The sequence below is a fragment of the Sceloporus undulatus genome, chromosome 6, assembly GCF_019175285.1.
Source record: "Sceloporus undulatus isolate JIND9_A2432 ecotype Alabama chromosome 6, SceUnd_v1.1, whole genome shotgun sequence".
In the NCBI taxonomy this organism is placed as follows: Eukaryota; Metazoa; Chordata; class Lepidosauria; order Squamata; family Phrynosomatidae; genus Sceloporus; species Sceloporus undulatus.
The window spans coordinates 95,490,659-95,511,719 of record NC_056527.1 but is presented as its reverse complement, the minus strand read 5'-3'; the positions used below and the strand labels follow the sequence as shown (position 1 = coordinate 95,511,719).

At 40.0% G+C, this 21,061-nt stretch overlaps 1 protein-coding gene across 1 annotated transcript in view; it reads right to left on the bottom strand.

Annotated features, from left to right (window-relative positions):
* Positions 1-680: 680 nt before the first annotated feature.
* The window catches only part of DLX4 (distal-less homeobox 4), a 69,079-nt gene continuing 48,698 nt past the window's right edge, over positions 681-21,061 (bottom strand). The window contains exons 2-3 of the mRNA XM_042475085.1: positions 8,526-8,719; positions 681-1,889 (exon numbers count right to left, since the gene is read on the bottom strand). Coding sequence (XP_042331019.1) covers positions 1,638-1,889; positions 8,526-8,719 — 446 coding nt within the window. The 3' untranslated portion in view covers positions 681-1,637. The remainder of the gene's footprint in view (positions 1,890-8,525; positions 8,720-21,061) is intronic.

Here is a 21,061-nt window from a genome sequence, read left to right as displayed (position 1 = left end):
TTAATTATCCGGCGTAACAAAGATGTTACCGCCGGCCCCCCCCTGGGCCGCTAACCACGAGGGACAGGGATGTTTGAAACCAATAACATGTGAAGGACAAAATATTTTTCATGCCTGCTATATTTGAACTGACTTGGCAAGAATTTGGATGAAGATCCATTCACCACTGTGCCTACATTTTAACTTCCCAGGTTCAGACTTTAGAAAAGCTGGAGGGGAAAAAGGCACAACAGCAACATTTGTACAAAAAATATTTATAGTTTTACATTCTGTTTATAAAAAGAAAACAATATAATATACCAAAAATTTTATTTTAATAAATAAATTTTTGTCATTATGCTTGGCAAAGTGTGGGGAGAAAAAAAAAGTTAAATTAGTTTTAAAGTTGTTTAGTTAAATAAACTCAAGCTATTTGAGTGGGTGGGAACTTCATGTAGTGTTTGAAACAAATATGATCTTTTTAAGAAAATGGGACGGGAGGAGAAATTGGGATTACATTCCACAAACTTTTCATTAACTGTAAACATAATCCTGTATTTAACACATTTTAAAAAAACAGAAATGCATATTAGTAACACATAGAAAAGCAAATTTGGCTTTGTAAAAAAAGCATATGAATATTTTTTTTAAATGTTTTATAACATGAGCAAACTGGACCTCTGTATGGATATTGACTTACATACAACTATAATCTCTCCTTTTTTTGTAGGCAGGAGTATATTGAATCCACTGGGTAAAATTCTTGCCAGTTTTAACCCCATGAGAAGAGATAGCATTTTCTTCAGGTTAACAAGTAATTTCTGCCCCACCCATATTGAAGGCATGTCACTGAGCAGATGTGAGGAACTGTGGCCCTGTGGATACTATGGATTCCAGTTCCTATTAGCCCTGGCTTGGGCTCATGGGACCTAGAGTCCAACAACAACTGTAGAAGCACACAAATCATCCCCACGTCCCTTCATGTCTGTTTTCTTTCTTGCATTTCCATCCAGTTCTGTATCCTCCACCCCTATATCTGTCTGATACAAAATTCTATGTAGTTCCCTGCCACACAAATTGGGTTTGCTGTGGGAGGGGGGGAAACCCATTTCTCCCCTGTCTTTAGCAGCTGTGTGACAGGCAGAAATACAAAAAAAAAGCCTTCCTATCCCTATCTGAAACTCCATCTTAGAAAAATGTAACCTGTTTATTTGATGACTAGTGTCAAAACTGTTTAAGGCACTGAAACCAAGCCAAAGTTGTGGCAACTACCTAACACAATGAGAGCCAGCACAGTACTATGTCATGGAAGAAGAGCATAGACATGACTCTTGTAAATCCCAGATGAAGTGATACCACTTGGAATGGAGTTCTGATGTCAACTTTAAGGGAGCGATTATCTACGTCTTTCCTTATCTCCACATCAAACGTTCTGCCACTGCTGTTGAAGTTGGTCCTTGAACCGATTGCAGAAGTCAATCTCCACATTTTAAGTCATCTGATGCCAGAGAGCTTCTCATCAAGAGAGAAGTGCTGGTGATTCCTTCAGAAATACCATCCCTCCATTCACATCCCCCATTGTCCTGTGTTGGGGTCCTGATCAGAGCTTCAGAGGAAGAGACACAACATATGCACCCAAGCTACAATGTCTACCTTTGTCACATCACTGGAGGCCTCCCCATGGTGTCCTGGTGCTGGGGCTGGTGGTACCAAGGTGCAAAGCTATTGATATAGCTGTTAGGGGGAAGGGGAGTTCCTTTGCATGCCATGGGGATGTCCCAGAGTGGGGGTACATTAGGGGAACAGGGAGACAAAGATGAGGAATTGTGGAGGTGATCATCTTGTATGCTGGAGCCCTGCTTCATAATCTTTTTGAACTTGGAACGTTTGTTCTGGAACCAGATCTTGACCTGCAGGGGAGGAAAAGGGAAAGGTATGAGTAGGGAGTACACATAGCAAAAAAAAAAAATTGGTTAGAGGACAACTAAAATTTCAGCTTTGGAGCTACTGAAGAAATTCATCAGACTTTTAATTTACTTTAAGAAATACATGTAGTATTTTTGTGGCTTCAAAAAGAAGTTATCCCATTTGTAGATACTGTTTTGAGTTCAGGAACTTATGCATCACCCCCCAAGAGAACAAAAGACCACACTGAACTGCATCAAATTTTTATTTCGTTTTTTTATTTACTTCATTCATATGCCACCTTTCTCCCAGAGTTCAACCCAAGGCAGCATCAAGCATATTAAAGAAAATATGAAAAACGTAAAATGGAGAAGACAGTGACCAGATGCTATGTGTTTTATTTATGGCTAAGTGTTGTATTAATAGTCCCTGCTCTTCCTTCTTAGAAATCTTTACCTTTAAATTGGATTTGGACCAGACAGCCCTTCCAACTAAGAATGCCTTTAAATAGAGGACTGATCTCTATAAAGGAGAGCATATGGCAACTCTCTGAGGTTCCTAGCCATTTTGCTTTGCTGAAGAGAAAGCAATATTGGAGCAGCTAGTGACAGAGGACATTAATCTTGCTTTTCTTGGTTAGAATGCCTCTTACAAACCTAAACCATGAGTGTGGAAAACATGTACTATAGCCCCAAGCCAGACACACTGATACAAGATTTCTTGCCATTTTCATTTTGGGGCTGAAGGAATGTCCCTGTTCCTTGTGGCTAGAAAGAATTCTTATATACCACCTTAAGGCTCCTTAGACCCCTGACAAAAGCCATGCCAAGGGACTGCCCCCAATAGAGATGAATGGAGTTGGGGTAGGATCAGGTTGCTTCCCATCCAAGCATTGTTTGGCAAATGTATAGAACTCATGGGTTTTCTTCATCATTTTTCAATAGAGCGAGCCAGACCCAGAGGTGTTCCTGCAACAGATCTGTCAATGTTGGTGAAGGAGGTCTTGATTTTAAGATAAAGCCATGCTTCTGGAACCAACACAGCGATTTGAAGCCTTAGTTATATGAGGGACATTGATGAAGCAGCCTGCATCCCAACAGGAATGCCCTACATATTTTCCAACTTGAATTCTCCTGGATTAAATGGGGAAACCACTGAGGCTACAAACAGCCACCCTAAGTCAGTCTGTGATGACCTGGTGAATCAATTGTTCTTCTTTGTGACAATGATTGTATTTGGATTGTTGTTGAGTGCTTTCAAGTGGTTTCCATCTTATGGCAACCTGAGGGTTTGTTTGTTTTGGGGGGGAAAGATATGTTCAGAGGGGGTTTCCTTTGCCTGCCTTTGAGGCTGAGAAAATGTGACTTGCCTAAGGTCATCCAGTGGGTTTCCATGGCCAAGTGAAGATTTGAACCCTGGTTTCCAGAGTCATATTCCAACTCAAACCATTACTCCATGCTGGATTTGGATAGCCTCCTGGTACCTTCCCATACTATCATCATCATCTTCTCTCTCATACTGCCTGAATTTCCTCATCCATAAAATGGGAATAACAGTGTCCCATCTTCAAAAGCTATTGTAAAAATAAAGGATTACAATTGTTCTCAAGTGCTGGGGACTAGCTTCAGGAAATATTGCATCAGCAACCTGCCCTTACATGCTTTTTAATGCACTCGTCTGCTGCTTGACCCCAGCTAAATCTTTAAAGAAACTCAGCTTTTTCACTCCCAACTCCTGTTCTCTCCCCCACTTACCAAAAACAAAACAAAACAAAACAAAAAACCTGATTGTGCAACGGCATTTTTGGAAAGATCAGAGAGGGAAAAATTTAAACATTGATCTTCAGGGCATTTCATAAAAGTGGAAAACTACCAGAAGAAGCAAAGGAAAAACCTAGGACTTAACATTTCACAAAAGAAAGTCTGAACTTGTAAGTCATTTTATCTTCCTCTTATCATGGAGAGTGAGAGGGGATCATGTACTGGCTTATCGTTTAAAATACAAAAAAATAATAATATCAGAATAGGTTAGTGATGCACCTGAGTTTAGAAAAATTACTCTTTTGGACTACAACTCCAGCTATGTATAATTTGTATATATATGTATACAAGTACAGAATAGATTTATGGAAATTGCTGTCTTTTTTTGACCTCATTTTTGTTGATAATGCATTTTGATTTGTCCATAAGCACCCATTCTAGTTCCAGGTTAAAGATATGGATAAAATCAAGCTATAGTTTAGAGAAAAGCATATGTGTTGCCTGAAGAAGATCCTAGGCTTAATCCCCGATTGTTGTTATATGCCTTCAAGACAACTCTGAGTTACAGCAACCCCATCATAGGATGTTCTTGCTTTACAGAGGCAGTCCCTTGCCTTCCTCTAAGACTAAGAGACTGTAACTTGCCCAAAGTCACTTTGTGAATTTCAATGGCTGAGCAGGGATTTGAACCCTAGTCTCCTGGAGTCCTAATCCAACATGCAAACTACTATGCCACACTGGCTGAAGGAACTGTCCAAAGTGTAAAAGCCAGGGCAGATCCACTATGGCCTGGAAGAGACAGCCTGGAAGGAGTGACCAGAAGTGGGCCACTGCCGCAGTCCCAAGCTGTGCTGGCCAGGAGTCAATCTAAATTGACTCCATTTTAGTCCAGCTTTTCCCAGCTTGGTGCAGCCTTGGCACGGCTTCAGACCACTTTGGGAGCATGTGTCATCTAAACACCATGCCCCCAAAGTGGCTGGAAGTCATCTTATTTGGCCCATGTGTTTCAGGCCTATCTCAATTTGGCAGGGATTAGTTTTTCATCTGTCATCCTGCTTTTTCATCTGCTTTATAATGTCCCAGTCTCTCCTCCTCCCCCCTTTCTCCTCAGCTTAGTTTAATTGCTGCAAACTGATTTCAAAGTGCAGAAGTTGTTTGCTCTCAATTAACACAGCAGGGGAGAGAGGGTGGCAGTATATTGACCTTCCCAGTAGGCTCTAGCACAGGGGTAGGCATCCTGTGGCCCGCGGGCCGAATGCGGCCCGGCGAGGCCTTGGGACCGGCCCCAGCCCGGTCCTGCCACCGATTGCCACCGGGGCCTTTGGGGGGCAATTGTCTATAGAAGCCTCAGAAACATGCATTTATATTAACATTTTTTTAAAAATCAGCAAATTTTTTCGCGTGTCCTCAATTTTTTTTTAAAAAAAGTGTCTTCCATTTGAAAATTTTGTCCTACATTTGTCCTGGTTTATTTATATATTTAATTTTTAAAAAATTATTTAATTATTTGTTTTTTGGCTTCGGCCCCCCAGTTGTCTGGGGACAACAACCCGGCCCCTGGCTCAAAAAGATTGCCTACCCCTGCTCTAGCAAAACCAAACTGTTGCTACCTCTCCTAGCTTGTGTGTTTTTCCTCATTAATATTTTTTCCCATCTTGATCACACTCTGATGTTGCTTGGCCACACATTTCCTGGTTTGCTTCTGTGAAATGTTGGAGTGCATGGGATTGCATCTCATTGTGTGAATGTTCATCCCACTTTCATCACCAGAAAACAGGTTTTATAGGTCCTGGTATTGTTTCAGAAACCTGCAAAACCTGTTTGTCTGGGAGGAAGGTTGTGATTCCTTAAAAAAAAGTGGCGCATCAGGAGAAGTAAAGCCACCCTGAAACCACCTCCAGCTCTCTCTTTAAAAACAAAACAAAACACTCACCATTGTTTTGTGCTTCCCTATCACAAGTATATTTAGGAAACAAGGCACAGTGTAAAAGCAAATGAACTGGCTTTGTGTTTAGAAGTATTGTGTTCACCTTAAGCACTCCATCTCCCCATCACTCTGAGAGGCTGGTATTTCAAATGCTGACCTACCACAATGCCTTTCAGGGCTTATAATGGATAGCTTTGGTACTGATCAAGATTCTCAGAAGATTCAGAAACAAGCATTTGCAGAATGTAAGCATGACCTGTTACTAATGTAATGTCATACTTACATGGGTACCAGTGGCACCTGGTTGTACTGACATAAATGGGGGCAAATCCATCTGGTCTTAGTTGAAACTAAGGAATTGTCTAATGTGCACAGCTCTATGAAAAAATCACCTTGGATAGCTCCTTTAAAATTTGGACTGAAACCCAGGGCAGACATGATGTTGCTAGCTGGTACCAATTGGTGATCTGGATATGTATCTGAGTATGTATGTGTGCATACATTTCTTGTCTTTTCAGGCAAACAAAAAACAAAACAAAAAAAATACAAAATAGGGGGAGGAGACAAGATATTTACAAAATCTCTAGCAAACCCATGGTCCTACACAGCTGCTGTTTCTTCCTGGGCCTCAAGGTGAGGAATGTCCAGAGTTTGCAAAGTGGTGGGAAGGCAAGGGAATCAGTACTGTCAGAAATATGTTCCTCCAATCCAGCAGCCTCCTTTACAGCTGGTTGAACAGCTTAACATGATTGCTTGAGACAGACAGATGTCAGGGGTGAGTCCACAGCCAGAGGCATAAAAAAGATTTGTTTTATTTTTTTAGACAGAGAAGGAGCAAGTCAAGTAAAAACCTGTCAAAACTGTATGAGGAAGATTTTGTGAAGGGGGGGGCATTCTAAAACTGTAAAGTGTTATAAACTGAGATTCTTTCTTGGGACAGTGTATCAATTTCTTAGTTCAGATGTCAACCTGAAAGGGGACCTTTCCTTGGACTCTTTCTAATCAGCTGTGCACTTGAACACAGAAGAGACTATATGGAATATCTTGAGTCAAACTGTTTCTCCAGTAGACTGTTTGGTAGATGAGAGTTCATTCAAAAGATTCATCAATGGAAGTCTTGGTCTTTAGAGCAGGAATGGGATAGCTTTTCTGCAACAGAATTCTGATTCTGCATGGAACGCAGAACGAATAGAGACCAGCATACATCTCCATCTTGCCACAGTGTGTGTGACAATGCATTTGCAGAAAGAGGTTTCTGTGCATGCATCTTCTACACAGGTATACCAAGGTTGCCCATGTCAGGTAGGGTGGCCCTCCAGCTGTTGCTAGATTTGCAGCTCTCATCATCCCTGACCATTATCCTGATGAGAGTTTGAGTCTAGAATCCCTGCTTTTTAACCTCATCAAAATGTTCGTAGACCATGAATTTGCATACTAGACACTTCAAACTGAGATTGACCATACTTGCCTTACTTTCTGGCCCAATATGGTGGTTACCAGAAACAAGGCCTTTCCAATGGTCGCCCCTCCTTTCTGACATTTTCTCAAAAAGAAACACACAGGTTATTGTACTTTACTCAGGCCTTTCATTCATTGATTTCAATGATGAATTGTGTGGGTTCATTGTTTATTAATGTATTTATCATTTTAATTTTATATCATTTATTTCTATTCTTGTTCAAATGTGATAAGCCACTTTGGTTTCAGTGGCTATATGGGACACGTGTTCATATCTGGTATTAAGCACTAATGATGTTCATCATATTTAGTCTCTCCCAGTTCAAGTTTTGTTTCTCTTATTTTTAATACTGAGCAACGCTCCAGGGAGCAGGCTTCAATAGAGCCTCTTCCAACATTGGCACCTTCCAGATGGGATGAACTATAACTCTCATTCACTGCAGCTAAGGTAACCATGCTGGCTAGCGATGATGGGATTTCATCAGTTCATCCAGAGGGTATCAGGCTTGGGGTAGAGCGTTCTGGTGGAAAGTGTTGGGGAAAGAGCATTCCTTGCTACCAGTTTTCTACCTTTAAAACAAACTCCTAGCTGTTTGGGAGCTGATAGGAGAAACATATTGTACTTCTCAACTGTCTCTCATTTCCAGTGGGTGAAAAAGCAGGTTGGAGGTAGGAAATTGGCAGACAGAAAAAAAAGATAAGATCACTCCTACACACACATGTAGTCCATGCTACTCTCCCACTGAAGATTGCATGCTATTCTGGTGGAGCCAGAATAGACACATGTGATTAATGCCACATGAAGCTCTCTAGCTGGCCTTGAGCAAGTTGCATAGCACTCCACCTGGTCTACCTCACAGGGTTGATATGAGGGTAAACCGGATTGGGACTGGAGTTCAAAACAACAGTAAAGACAGGTTTCTTCTGACAGGCCTATCCAGATGAATTTTAATTTATGAATTTTAAATTACAGTTGGCCCTCCATATCCATGGATTCTGCATCCATGGATTCAACCATCCATGGTTTGTGTGTGTTTGTGTGTTTGTGTGTGTTTTCAAAAGGCAAACCTTGATTTGGTCCTTTTACATAAGGGACACCATTTTACTAAAACATTGTGTATAATGGGACTTGAGCATCCACAGATTTTGGTATCCATGTGGGGTCCTGAACCAAACCGCAACAGATACCAAGGACCTAGTGTATGAATTGACTGTTTTTAATAGATATTAGTTTTATATACACTTTAACAGATGTTATATGTGTTTTAACTGAAGTTACGTGTCCCAACTTGTAATATTTAATCTGTTGTTATTGTATCACATCATCATTATCATTATTCCTTTAGAAAGCGGGATAGAGAATGGGGGAGAAGGAGTTTATAACTTAGAAAACTATGTGGCTAGTAGCTCGCTGCTTCCAAGCCCTGAGAAAGATGTGTTAGAAAAGTAGCTAATGAATAAACAGAATGGTGTGCTGATTTCAAACTTATTCTCACCTGGGTTTGTGTCAAGCCCAGCTGTGCTGCTAACTCTGCCCGCTCAGGTAAGGCCAGGTACTGAGTTTGCTGGAAGCGCTGGTTGAGGGCCTGAAGCTGGAGGCTTGAGTAGATGGTGCGTGGTTTACGAATCTTCTTCCCCTTCCCATTGATGCGGATTTCCCCATTTTCAATTATGGTAGTTTTCTCAAGGTCTTTCAAAACAAAGAGAATTGGGGGGGGGGGGGGTAGAGAAGATGATACTCATCAAAGTGTGTAGCAGAACACTTAAACCATTCAAGAGACAAGCTGTGAATAAGGTGTCCCCTCACACACACACACACACATACACAATTCCTCACCATGATCTTTTTAAAGTCAACTTATTCTGTTTCTTTGAAAATATGGAATTATACCTTTTGGCGGGGGGCTGGTCTGTGTACAAGTTGTCAGACTCTAAAGGGTTCTTCAGAATACCTTCTCAGTTCATGTCCCTGTCCCATAGGACCAGCTGATAAGTTATGTTTTTTTTAAGAATTGTAACAGATAGAAAGTATAGCTTCCTGTCCCTGGAATAACATGAATCACAGGTAATGACAAGATGGATGAGAATTATCTCTTTACTCCTCTGTTGTCATCAAAGAGGCACATACAATTTATGTAAAGATCATCTTCCAGTGGTTGTTACTAAAACAATTAAAATAACCCTGGTGAAGGCCTGAGTCCAGTTTATACATCAGAAGAAAATGTGAAATCCTGACCCCCAGCATACTCATATTTTATAATTTACCAAAAAACTACAAAATGTTAACTAGCCTCCAGGCTGTCTCATATTGTCAGCTGTAGTTTAGTCCTAAAGTCACTCTCTCAATTTGTGAAAAATATTTATACCCCCTAATTCCATTTACATACCATATTCTTCAGATTTCATTAATAAGATAACATATTTGAACGGGGAAGACATTTGAGTCATCTTGGTTGTGAGCTCCCTTTAAACTAGTATTCCTCAGGAAGACACACTGACTAAGGTACATTGGCATACCCTCCAATATTTCACAGATGAAAACCAGGACATGTGTAGCCAAGCAACTTCAAAGTGTGGTTAAGGTGACAAAAGTTATTAATGAGAAAGAACAGACAAATTGGAAGATGTTACAAAAGTTTGCTTTTGCCTGAGCCTACTTGGGAAGTGCAAGATTCAGCCACCGTCTCTCCTCTTCTCTCTGTAGAGTTAATTGGGCATAAAGAGCTTTTTCAGTTTGAACTCAGTTTTCAGCAACTGAAGTTCAGGGCAAAGTGGGAAAGTGATAGAAAAAAGAGAAATTAGGACATTTTAAGAGCAGCTAAAAAGTAGGACAAACAAAAGGAGTTGTCATGGTGTGCCATTGTCATGGTGTGCCACTGTGGGACAAAGGTGCCTAGCCTATACATGGAGAGCTTTGAAAGTGAAATCATCTATTCTGAATGTTTATTTTCCGAACAACTTATTGTTTGGTTTATGTATACTGACAATATGTTTGACATCTGCAGAGAGAGTGAAACTGGAAGATCACATTCCAGATGTATAGACATAATCAAAGAGCCACAGCCCTGAGTCTGCAAGAGCAGAGCAGGGCAGTCGATGATAGGGGGACTTCAAAGTTTCTCATTCACAGGGTCACCATATATCAACTTGGAGATAGTTAACAAGAACAAAAAATTAGGGCCCAAACAGAGAGGCCAAAATAAAGCTGCTTCGGGTCACTTTGGAGGCATGCTGTTTAAATGATGCATGCGTCTTAAGAGGCCACAAGCTGTGCCAAAGCTGCACTCCAGTCCTTAAGACTGGAGCATGGCTTTAGCATGGTTTCTGGCCTCTTAGGATGCATCATTTAAACAGTATACCTCCAAAGTGACCCAAAGCAGCTTTATTTTGGCCTCTCTGTTTGGGCCCAAGAGTTAGCAACAACAAAATTCCAAGAATTTGATTTAGAATATGATGAGTCTGAAACTCATTTCTTGGATTTAAAAGTAAAGAGGACCACAACTTCCGTATATAGAAGACCTACAGATGTTGACACCTATTTGTTTTGATAGTTCACACTCCAGAAGCTCATTGCACAATTATAGTGCTATATCCTGCTTTAATGGCCATAGTTATGTACAAGAAGAATTGTGATTCTATCCTGTGGCAAAGAGAGAACTGCACACTGCTGTATCCTATGATGTCTAAGCATAAAGATTATAGTTTCCTTCATCTGAGAAGAATGTTCAGTTTAAGGAGTATTTAAAACTCTCAATCAGAGTGCAATAGTGCCACACCAAATTACAAATCAAACTACAAACTACTCCAGATCTCATTCAAAAGAACAGTATTAAGGACATTATAGTGAGGAGCTAAAACAAAGACCACACAGATCTTATAATACTCTAATGGGAGCAGTCAGACTCCCTGTGGCCACCATGTATTTTGCAGACAGATCTCTAAGGCTCAAGGATGCTTCAAAATTAAATAAATTTAAATATTAAAAATTAAATTTAAAAAATTTAAAATAACTTTAAAAATTCATATCATACAAAAATTAAAAATATAATTAATCAATAATTCAAAGCAGTTTTTTTTTTAAAAAAAGGGAGTAGACCTTAATATTAAAATCTTTAGTTCCTTTAGGCTTTATTGAGAAAACTGGCCATCTCTCATTGTTATAAAATCTTTCAGTTTAAAATCTTAAAATCTTTTATTAAAATGCCAGAGCTTAAATTAGGAAACTGGCTGTCTTCCCCTCTTATTAAATGCTCCAGAATTTTCAGATAGTCCTTTTCTCTTTAGCAATACATCTATATGTCGTCAAAGTTATCTCGATTTTAAAATTCCTAGCTCAGAAATTTCTGTAGCTTGGATTTTAAGAGAGTATGGTCAGGCTTTAAGCAATGTACAAACATAATAATGCTTTTATATAATTGGGATGTCATTCATTTCTGCGTTATCCTTTTTTGATTTTTCATACTGACCCTTGAAGAGAGCCTTAAGACCATCTGCGAGCTGAAACTCACTGGGCTTTCTAGCAAGCAAAAGACCAGCTTTCTAAGGTATTGGAACATGTCCCCTTTTCATTTGTGAAGTTAGCAGATTGCATGCTCAGGATCCTTTGCTCCCTAATTCACTAGTCTGAGGGCCAAGTTATTGATCATATACAGTACCCTCCAACAGGTCACTGATGAAAACAGGGACACTTGTAGCCAAGCAACATCAGAGTGTGGTCATAATGGCGTAAGTTATTAATAAGGAAGAACAGACAGGTGAGGTTAGGAGAGACTGCAGCAGTTTGCTTTTGCCTGAGCCTACCACAAAAGGCAAGACTCTGCCATCTTCTCTCTTTTCTCTCCTGAACTGATGCAAACTACTTTTGCACTTCAAACTCAGTCTTCAGCAGTTAAAGTATTCTGAGTACAAAGGGGAGAAATGGGAGGAGGAGAAATTAACTCGGACAGGAGTAATCAGGTGTATTCCTGTCAAATCAGGACAGTTGGAAGATATGTGATCAGAGTGAATGCCACCCATATTCCTACATTCCAGTGTGTGTGTGTGTGTGTGTGTGTGTGTGTGTGTAAGAGAGAGAAGGAGAGAACACAACTTGTTGGTTGCAGTGATGTGTTAAACTGGATTTGCAGCAAGCTTTGCAGCAAGGTTTGGCTAAGAAAAAAATACATTGTCACAGACATTTTAAAAGCTCTCAGAGTGATAATGTGAACTGACAGTTCCAGTGAAGAAAAAACTCCGACCCAGTTCGAACATGTCTGTATGTCCCTTAATTACTTATAGCTGAATGTGTGAACCATCTTCCTTGCAAAGGTTGGAAGCCATAGATGGCTCCTTCACACTTAAAAGTCATCATTTGATACGAGTTACCATGATTGAACAGTGACCATCAGAACAGACCGAGGAAACAGTAAAACAGAATACAGCATATGTAGAAAAGAAGTCAGGCATGCCAAAACCAGTCCAAAACTCAAAACACTGAAATCTCTATCTGGGAACCCAAGGACTTCACATACAAACACACATAGGGGTGGGGGCAAACTAAGAAGAACCTGACATATTGCCAGTCACTTAAGGAGTTTGAGGCCCAGGTCCATGGGGCACAAATCTACATTAAATTTGCCTTTGCAAATATATATCTACAATTATTCTAACATGTGAGAATAGAATGCTACATATAGTAATAGATCTATTCCAGGGCTTTAGGAAATAGATTTAGGACCAAGACATCAAATGTTTATACCTCCTGGGAAGAATAACCATGTCTGTGGACAGGCATGGAGAGGTCTCTATGAACTATCAGCTGCTTGTGGTTGCTCTCCAAAGTGATGTGTGGCATATGTATGTGTTAGTTCTGAGAGAATGATTTGCACCCTCATGAATCTACAATTTCCAGGAATCGTTATGGAATCCTATCCCATTACATTGTAGATGTACATATATTTTCAAGCTTCTTCCTGAATAAGTGTTACAGCCTACTGTTGCTCAAGAGGCCAGAAATATTTAAACACTGCTCTAGAATTTCATCACCAGCCTCTAGCCTCAATTATTATCTAATGCAGAAATGAGGGTGGATGGAAAGCACCCTCATTAATATTCTACAAAGAAATACATAATTGGAGTCCTCTAAAAAGAAGAGGCAAGTAAATTTCCTGGAAATATTTATGAGTAATGAGCCATGATATTCCCCATCACTATGTATGGATGTGAGAGCTGGACAGTGATAAAAGGGTATAAAAAGAAAATCAACTCATTTGAGAAGTGGTGCCAGAGAAGAGTGCTAAGGATACCGGGGGCAGCCAAAAAGACAAACAAATAGGTCCTTGGTCAGATCAAGCCTGAAATACCCCTAAAGCCAAGATGATCCAACTGAGGCGGTCGTACTTTGGCCACATCATGAAAAGGCACATTTCATTAGAAAATATAATAATGCTAGGAAATGTGGAGGGTAGTAGAGAGGAAGATTGCAATCTAGATGGATAGACTCAATTAGGGAGGTCATGGGCATGAATCTTCAAGACTTAAGCAGAGCAATGGCAGACAGGAGGTCTTGGAGATGTCTCAGCCACAGGGTCACCATGACTTTAGGTTGACTCAAGGACAATTAACAACAAATGGAGGGGGGCAAAAATTTGAACTTTGTAAAGCCCCTGTTTGCACTTTGGGGAGAAAGTTGTGATGGGCTGCAAAAATACCTGCCCCACTTTTTGTTGTTTTGATTATGTTTGTAGGTAACAAGGACAAAGGGGTTCAGCTCAGCCACGCAGAGTAAAGGCAGGTCACATTGGCATTGTTCTGAATTGGATTTCTGATGTCATTACATAGCCAGTTCCAGTTGGCTACATGACAGCGTTGTAACATGGCAACACAATCATGTTGTCTAAGTGCTCCCTGATTCATTGGGATCACGTGACTACAAGAAGCAGGTTCAAACAGCAGCAGCAAAAGAAATGAGCAATGGGAGAATACAGACATTTCTAATCCCTCACCTCCCCCTGCCTCCCAACAGCAATGCATGTAATCTTTTAATTGTAACTTCTTAACTGTAATCTTGTAACTTGCTATGCTGTATTTGTTTTATTATTTCATTGTTTATTGGCATTTGCTTTGTTAATTTTTGAATGAGGGGTTGAAAATGGGGATTTCCTTTTGATAATTATTGATTGGAATGTAATCTTTTGTGTTATTCATGTTATTATTGAATTGTTATGAAATTATTATTATTATTATTATTATTATTTACTATGTATTGCTATGTTATATTGTTTTATTATTTTCATGTTTGTTATTGCTTTGTATTATCCCCACTGTTGTAAGCCACCTGGATTCCCAGTAATTGGGCAGGATATAAATAAATCCTATTATTATTATTATTATTATTATTATTATTATTATTATTATTATTATTTTGTCCACACAACACAGGGGTACAAGCACATTAAAATTTCCATATTTAAATGTGTTCTTGTGAAGATTTGATACAGATCTTGTGACACTTCTTGTCACCAAAAAGTGAATGTACTTCTCCTTGTGCATGTGCGAAGATAACATCCAATTCTGATGGAGATACATCAAATTTACATTTAACCCTCCCATATTTCAACTTTGTCGTTGTTGTTGTGTGCCGCCAAGTCATTTTTGGCTTATGGTGGCCCAAAGACAAGCTTATCTCAGGGTCTTCTTGGCAAGTTTAGAGCGGGTTTGCCATTGCCATCTCTGAGGCTGAGAGAGTGTGACTTGCCCAAGGTCATCCAGTGGATTTTTATGCTCAAGTGTAGACTTGAACCCTGATCTCCAGAGTAGTAGTCCAATGCTTAAACCACTACACTACGCTGGCTCTTTAATGTCAACATTAGAGGTCTAATTTTTCTACATCATCTGTCTTTTGCAGAAAGTATAGGCAGAATGAAAGATACACTGTGATAAGATAAAGACTTCATGACTGTAATATGTGCTTGAGCTATACTTTGATATTCTAAAGCCTCTACTTTTCTAATGGGCTAATTCTATGGAGCAAGAGAATCTCGTCTGCATATACAGTATTCATTTCTTTCCAGCCCCCTGGATCTTCTGAAAATTCCACACTTATTGCATTATGCTAAGAGTTCCTCATTATTTTCTGTATGGTTTTTTTTTTAATCCTGCCTTTTTCCCTTGGAGAGAGTAATTGAGTTGAAGCAAGCAAGCCCGCAAAATGCAAACAATTTCAGAAAAGAGTTTTGGACCAATGAGAAGACTTGTTTTCCCTCATCTTGGCTTGAAACTGTATCAGGGAGAAGGAGGGAAGGAATGGTCCCTGAGCAGTGCTGGTCTTAATTCTCACTGGGGTGAATTTTAATTAAGAAGTTCAATTGACGTGCAAAGCAAAGGACAAGCTGTTAGGCTTAACGAAGAACGCTCCCTAGACGCCTTCATAAACCACATCCATGGAAGCCACAATAAGGAGGATAACACTTACTGGAGACAAAGTTTTGAGAAATCAATTGGGAGAGAATACTTGGAGAATGCAAGACACTGGTTGCTTCCGGTAATAAATAAATAAATAAATAAATATATATATACTTGGTGCTAGCTGCTATTGAAAAAGTTGGTTCATGGTCTTTTATTTATTTAATAAGTTTTATCCCACTTTTTTTCCAGGGTGGCAAACTGTCAGCTGAGAGCAATATAAACAGATAGAATATTAGCATAGTTTTGACTTCATGACCTGTTTAATTGTCTTTTCAGTATCTTTAATACTGATATATTGTTTTAATCTGTGCTGTTTTTGATGTATGGCAACCCTAAGATGAACCTATCGTAGGGTTTTCTTGGCAAGTTCTTTGGAAGGAGTTTGCCATTGCCATCCTCTGAGGCAGAGAGAGTGTGACTTGCCGAAGGACATCCAACTTTGCTGTGAAGAGTAAAGAGGACTAAATACCCTAAAGGCACCAGATCCTTTCCAATGTTGGAGGCTAAGCAGGGTCAGCCCTGGTTCATATTTTTATGAGAGACTGTCAATAAATACCAGGTGCTGTAGGCTTTATTGCAGAGGAATGAAGTATCAAAACCACCTCTGAGTATTCCTTGCTGAAGAAAACCCTATGAAAGTCATAGGGTTGCCATAAATCGACAGTCGGCTTTTCACAAGCTGGCTTTGGTCTCATTATTGGGGGAAAGGTGGGATATAAATGAACATAACAACAACAACAACAACAACAATAAAAACAGGAACATCTATTTAAACAATTCTCGATTAAAATCAACCCATTACTTATACAAGGTCAAAACATAACAGTATTGAACAATTCAAACATGTTAAAACAGCTTTAAAAGGCTAAAAGGTTTTTTAAAAAATTATATTTGTGCATAAAAGTAAATTAGGTCCCAAAGGCTTTAATTAAAAGTCACATCACCAATTTGGGAGTGAAAAGAAACCAGCTCTGGTGCTAGTCAGGCCCCCAAGGGCCAGGCATTCCACAAATGGGGGGCCAATGCCGAGAAGGTTGAGCAAAGAAGAGGGTCCCTCCAGCAGAACCCAGTCCTTTGGCAGGCATATACAGAGAGAGGCACTTCTTCATGTATTGAATTTTATGTTTGAATGGGTCAAAGGAGAGTTTCGTCCCCTAAATTATAAAACTCCTTGGGAAACAATGGTCCGAATTTTATTGTTTAGTTCTAACAACAGTTGCGTTGTTGTTATATGCCTTCAAGTCAACTGTGATTTACGGTAGCTCTATCACAGGGTTTTCATGACAAGATTTATTCTGAAGAGGCTTGCCATTGCCATTCTCACAGGCTGAGAGAGTGTAACTTTGCCCAAGGTCACCCAGTGGGTTTCTACAGCTGAGTAGGTATTTAAACCCTGGTCTCTGGAATACTAGTACAATAACTACACCACCCTGGCTCAAGACAACAAGAGCAGACTCGCTGCATCAATTGCTGAATGGCAAATCAATATATATAGGTAAACTCCATTTACTTTATTTGGAATTATCAAAAGGATTCAAGTGATTAGCTTGAATTCAGAGCCTGCGTGGAAATGCAGAAAGGTGTGTGTGTGTGTGTGTGTGTGGTGCATAAAGATGAGGATTGCAAGAATTTACTAGTACAAACGTACTAACCTTCACACAATTTCTCCTGGGGGTAGAATTCATACCTGTGTTACTCTAGAATATCAGGATGCAAAGGGATCTTTTAGTGGCTGTGCAAAAGAAGTAGCATAAGCTTTTGTAGACTTGATCTGAGGAAGTAGACCAAGTCTATGAACATCTTTTGTTCAGTTAGTCTCAAAAACCTATGCTACAATGCCTTTTGACAGTTAGCTCAAAAGGCACTACAAGATCCCTTTGCAACATTTTCTCCTGTTTGGGATAAAAGGAATTGAAGATTTTAGAAATATAAATGAGGAAGGAACTGAAACAGAATGATTTGTCTATTCACATATGGGGCTTTGAGTGCTTAATTCTTGAAAGTCAGGGTCCAAACCCTGTTTTCCCCCCTCAGTCATGTCAGTGCTAAGTCAGAACTCACATCTGTTCAACTATAAAAACATGGGGCAAGGACAGGTACAATCCTCTGCATGATAAGAACACATTTACCTAGTCCTAGGGTTTGAGAATTTTGTTTCAGTTTGTTTTTGAGGAATTTACCAAATCTACAAATTCCTTTATATTCCAGAAGTGGAGCGGTTAGGAATATTCTTTGAGGTTTTCACAAATCTGAGTATGGAAGAAAGCAAAACTATTAGATTTCTCCCTCCTTAGTTGTGCCTCAGGATTAACACTGCTTAGTTCACAAGACTGGGATATACACACACACACCTATCCCATAAGGACAGTGCCATAGGAAATTGTATATGAGTGAACAGGCCTAAGGAGTCCCCATGACAAGTTTGTTTTACACCACATACTGAAGAGCATAAATGAGTAGACTTCAAACATATGAATCTATTCCTCAAAGTCCATATTAGTGCAGTACTGTTATTAAGCCAACCAAAAATGATAAAACAAGATTTCAAGATCTCCAGATAATACCATTAGGCAAGAAGTCTCCAAAAGGTGGCCTAATGAAGGTATGATGTTGCTGTGATTTTAGGTTCCCCTCTCCTTATAACCAACACAGATACCTTTGCTTTTTGTATTTTGTGGGTATTACGTAAGCGTGTTTTAACTAGAATCTGATGATCCCTCAACATGAGCCTGGAGCAAAAAGCTTATGGTTATTTGAAGAATTCTGAGGGCAGAAATCTGATCTGAGTAACAGAATTGGCCAGATCTCCCAGTCCTTTCATACAAAAAATGCTGTTCTGGTCACCCACAGCTTTCTGCATTTCAACAGAGTAATTTACAGCACAGGAGAGCCACTGTATTATGGTTAGATGACAAGGAGGCAGATACAAAGGTGCTCCCATGGACTCTTTGTTATTGCTAACTGCCATCAGGTCAACTTCAACTGATAGCTGCTCATGTCTTGCAGACTCAGGTGGCTTTCTTGATTGAGTTGCTCCATCTGGAATGCAGTCTTCCTCTTTTCCTACTGCCTTCTACCTTGCTAAGCATAATTGTCTTTTCTAGTGAGTTATGTCTTCTCATGATATGGCCAAAGCATGACAGCCTCAGTTTAGTGATCTTGGTCTCTAGGGAGAGTTCAGGTTTGATTTGCTCTAGGATCCATTTAATTACTTAACAGTCCTCTGTATCCACAGAACTCTTCTTCAGTACCACATCTCAGTTTAGTCAATTCTCTTCCTATTTGCTTTCTTCACTGTCCAGCATTCACAACTACACTATACAAAGAAATGGGAAAGATGATGGCATGTACAATCCTAACATTAGGGTGCATCTACAGTGTAGAAATAGTCAAGCTTGACACCACTTTAAGTGATGTAGCTCCATCCTATGGAATCCTGGAATTTGTAGTTTTACAAGGACTTTAATCTAGTCTGCCAAGGAGTGCTGTGCTTTGCAAAACTATGGCGGGGTACATACCTCCGCTTTGCGGCGCTCTGCTGCCGCCGCCAGTAGGTCCGCGGGGGAGCCGGAGCCTTCACACGGCCCGACTCCCGTGCGGACCGAAAAAGAAGCTCCAGGGGCGCACTCGCTACGTCACAAGCGACGCGACGCGTATGGACGCTCAGCGTCCGATACGCAAAGATGGCGCCGGCCATGTAGAAGGGCCGGCGCCATCTTGTATGGACGGAGTCCGTACTAGGCCCAGTGGCGTCTATAAGAGACGCCCCTTTTTTAAAATGGGACGTCCTCCGGACGTCCCAAATGGCGGTGCAGAAAGCACCTATAAGTCTCAGGATGCTGTGGAATGGAGCCATGGCAGTTATTGTGTCAAACTGCATTATTTCCACAGTGAAGATGGACTCTTTAGTATTGAATTATATGCCTTTACACTTCAGGGCCTTGTCTAGTTCTTTCATAGCTGCCCTTCACAATCCTCTTCTGATTTCTTGACTGTAGTCTCAATTCTGATTAACAACTGAGCTAAGATAATGGAAATCTTGAACTATTTTTGTATCTACATCATCAAGTTTAAATTTATGTAAGTCATCAGCAATCATTATTGTTTAGTTTTTTTAATGTTAGCTGTAAACTTGCCTTTGCACGTTCTTCCTTGACTTTCTTCACTAACCATTCCAAGTCTTTGCTATTTTCTTCTAGTAATATGGTATCATCAGCATATCTTAAATTGTTGTTGTTCCTTCCTTCAGTTTTCACCTCTCCTTCCTTCAAGTCTATTCCTGCTTTACATATAATATGTTCAGCATACAAGTTAAACTTTTACGTTAGACTTTTAGTGTAGCATAAATACACAGTTGTGCGAGGCCAAGACTATACCCATTTGGCCACAGTCAAATCAGAGCCTCACCTACCAAGTTAAAATTGAGAGAAAGGGCTAGGCTATGGGGTTGTGGAATAACTGACAGTACCTAAGGACTTCATTTACACAACCGCTCAAAAAGCTCAACCACTTGTGAAACCATATACCCTCCAACATTTCACAGATGAAAACTGGACCACATGTGGCCAAGCAATATCAGATTAGGATCAAAATGGCAAAGGTTATTAATGAAGAAAATTGAAACAAGCTAAGAGAGCCTGCAGCAGTTGGACTGTGCCTGAATCTACAGGAAAGAGCAACGCTCCTCCTCTCCTCTCTAATGAGTACAAACCACTTTTGCACTTTGAACTCAGTTTATGCAATTGAAGTAAGCTGAGAACAAAGGGGGAGATGGGAGAAGAAGAGAGAAACTGGGACACTTTTAAAGCAGCTAGAAAAGTGGGAGGTCAGACGATTGATTAGGACTGCTCTTGCCAGCCTGGGACAGTTGCAGGATGCATAACTATTATTACATTAACATAGTGCCCTAACAGGATAACATATGCACACACAACTCATTCAGGTCTTGACATTTCCTCTACCACATCAGTATTGTTCACATCAAACAGAACATATCCATCCTTCAGAACCCCAAATGCATACAGAGAGTGAATTTGCTTGATGTCCTTTAAAGTTTAGATGGGTTTACAATTGCCCCTCAAATGTTAATTTTAAAAAGTACTTTGCCTGCAACTCTTCTGTCTTTCATTAACTGCTTTCCATTTATTTCCCCTTCAATTGATCCTAATATTTTAAAATGCAAAGTAAAATGGTTAGTGTCTCATCATAATGCTCCCAGTTTCACTCTTCCAAGGCACCAGATCATATCTCATCTTGGAAGCTAAGCAAGTTCTACTCTGGTTAGTACTTGGATGGGGGACTGCCAACAAATACCAAGTGCGGGGAGGTTATATTTCAGAGCAAGAAACTGGTAAAACCACTTCTGAATATTCCTTGCCTAAGAAAACCCTATGAAATTCATGGAGTCATCATAAGCTGACAAGCAACACACACACACACACAAATCATGCTTATGTGGCATGATCCTGTTTATCTCTGGTCAAAGTCTCATGATCTTCAGTGTGGTTTCCTCCAAGATCAGCCTGCATAGGACTGCAGTGTAACAGCAGGCATGGAGAATTTGTAGTGGCACTCCAGATGCTGTTGG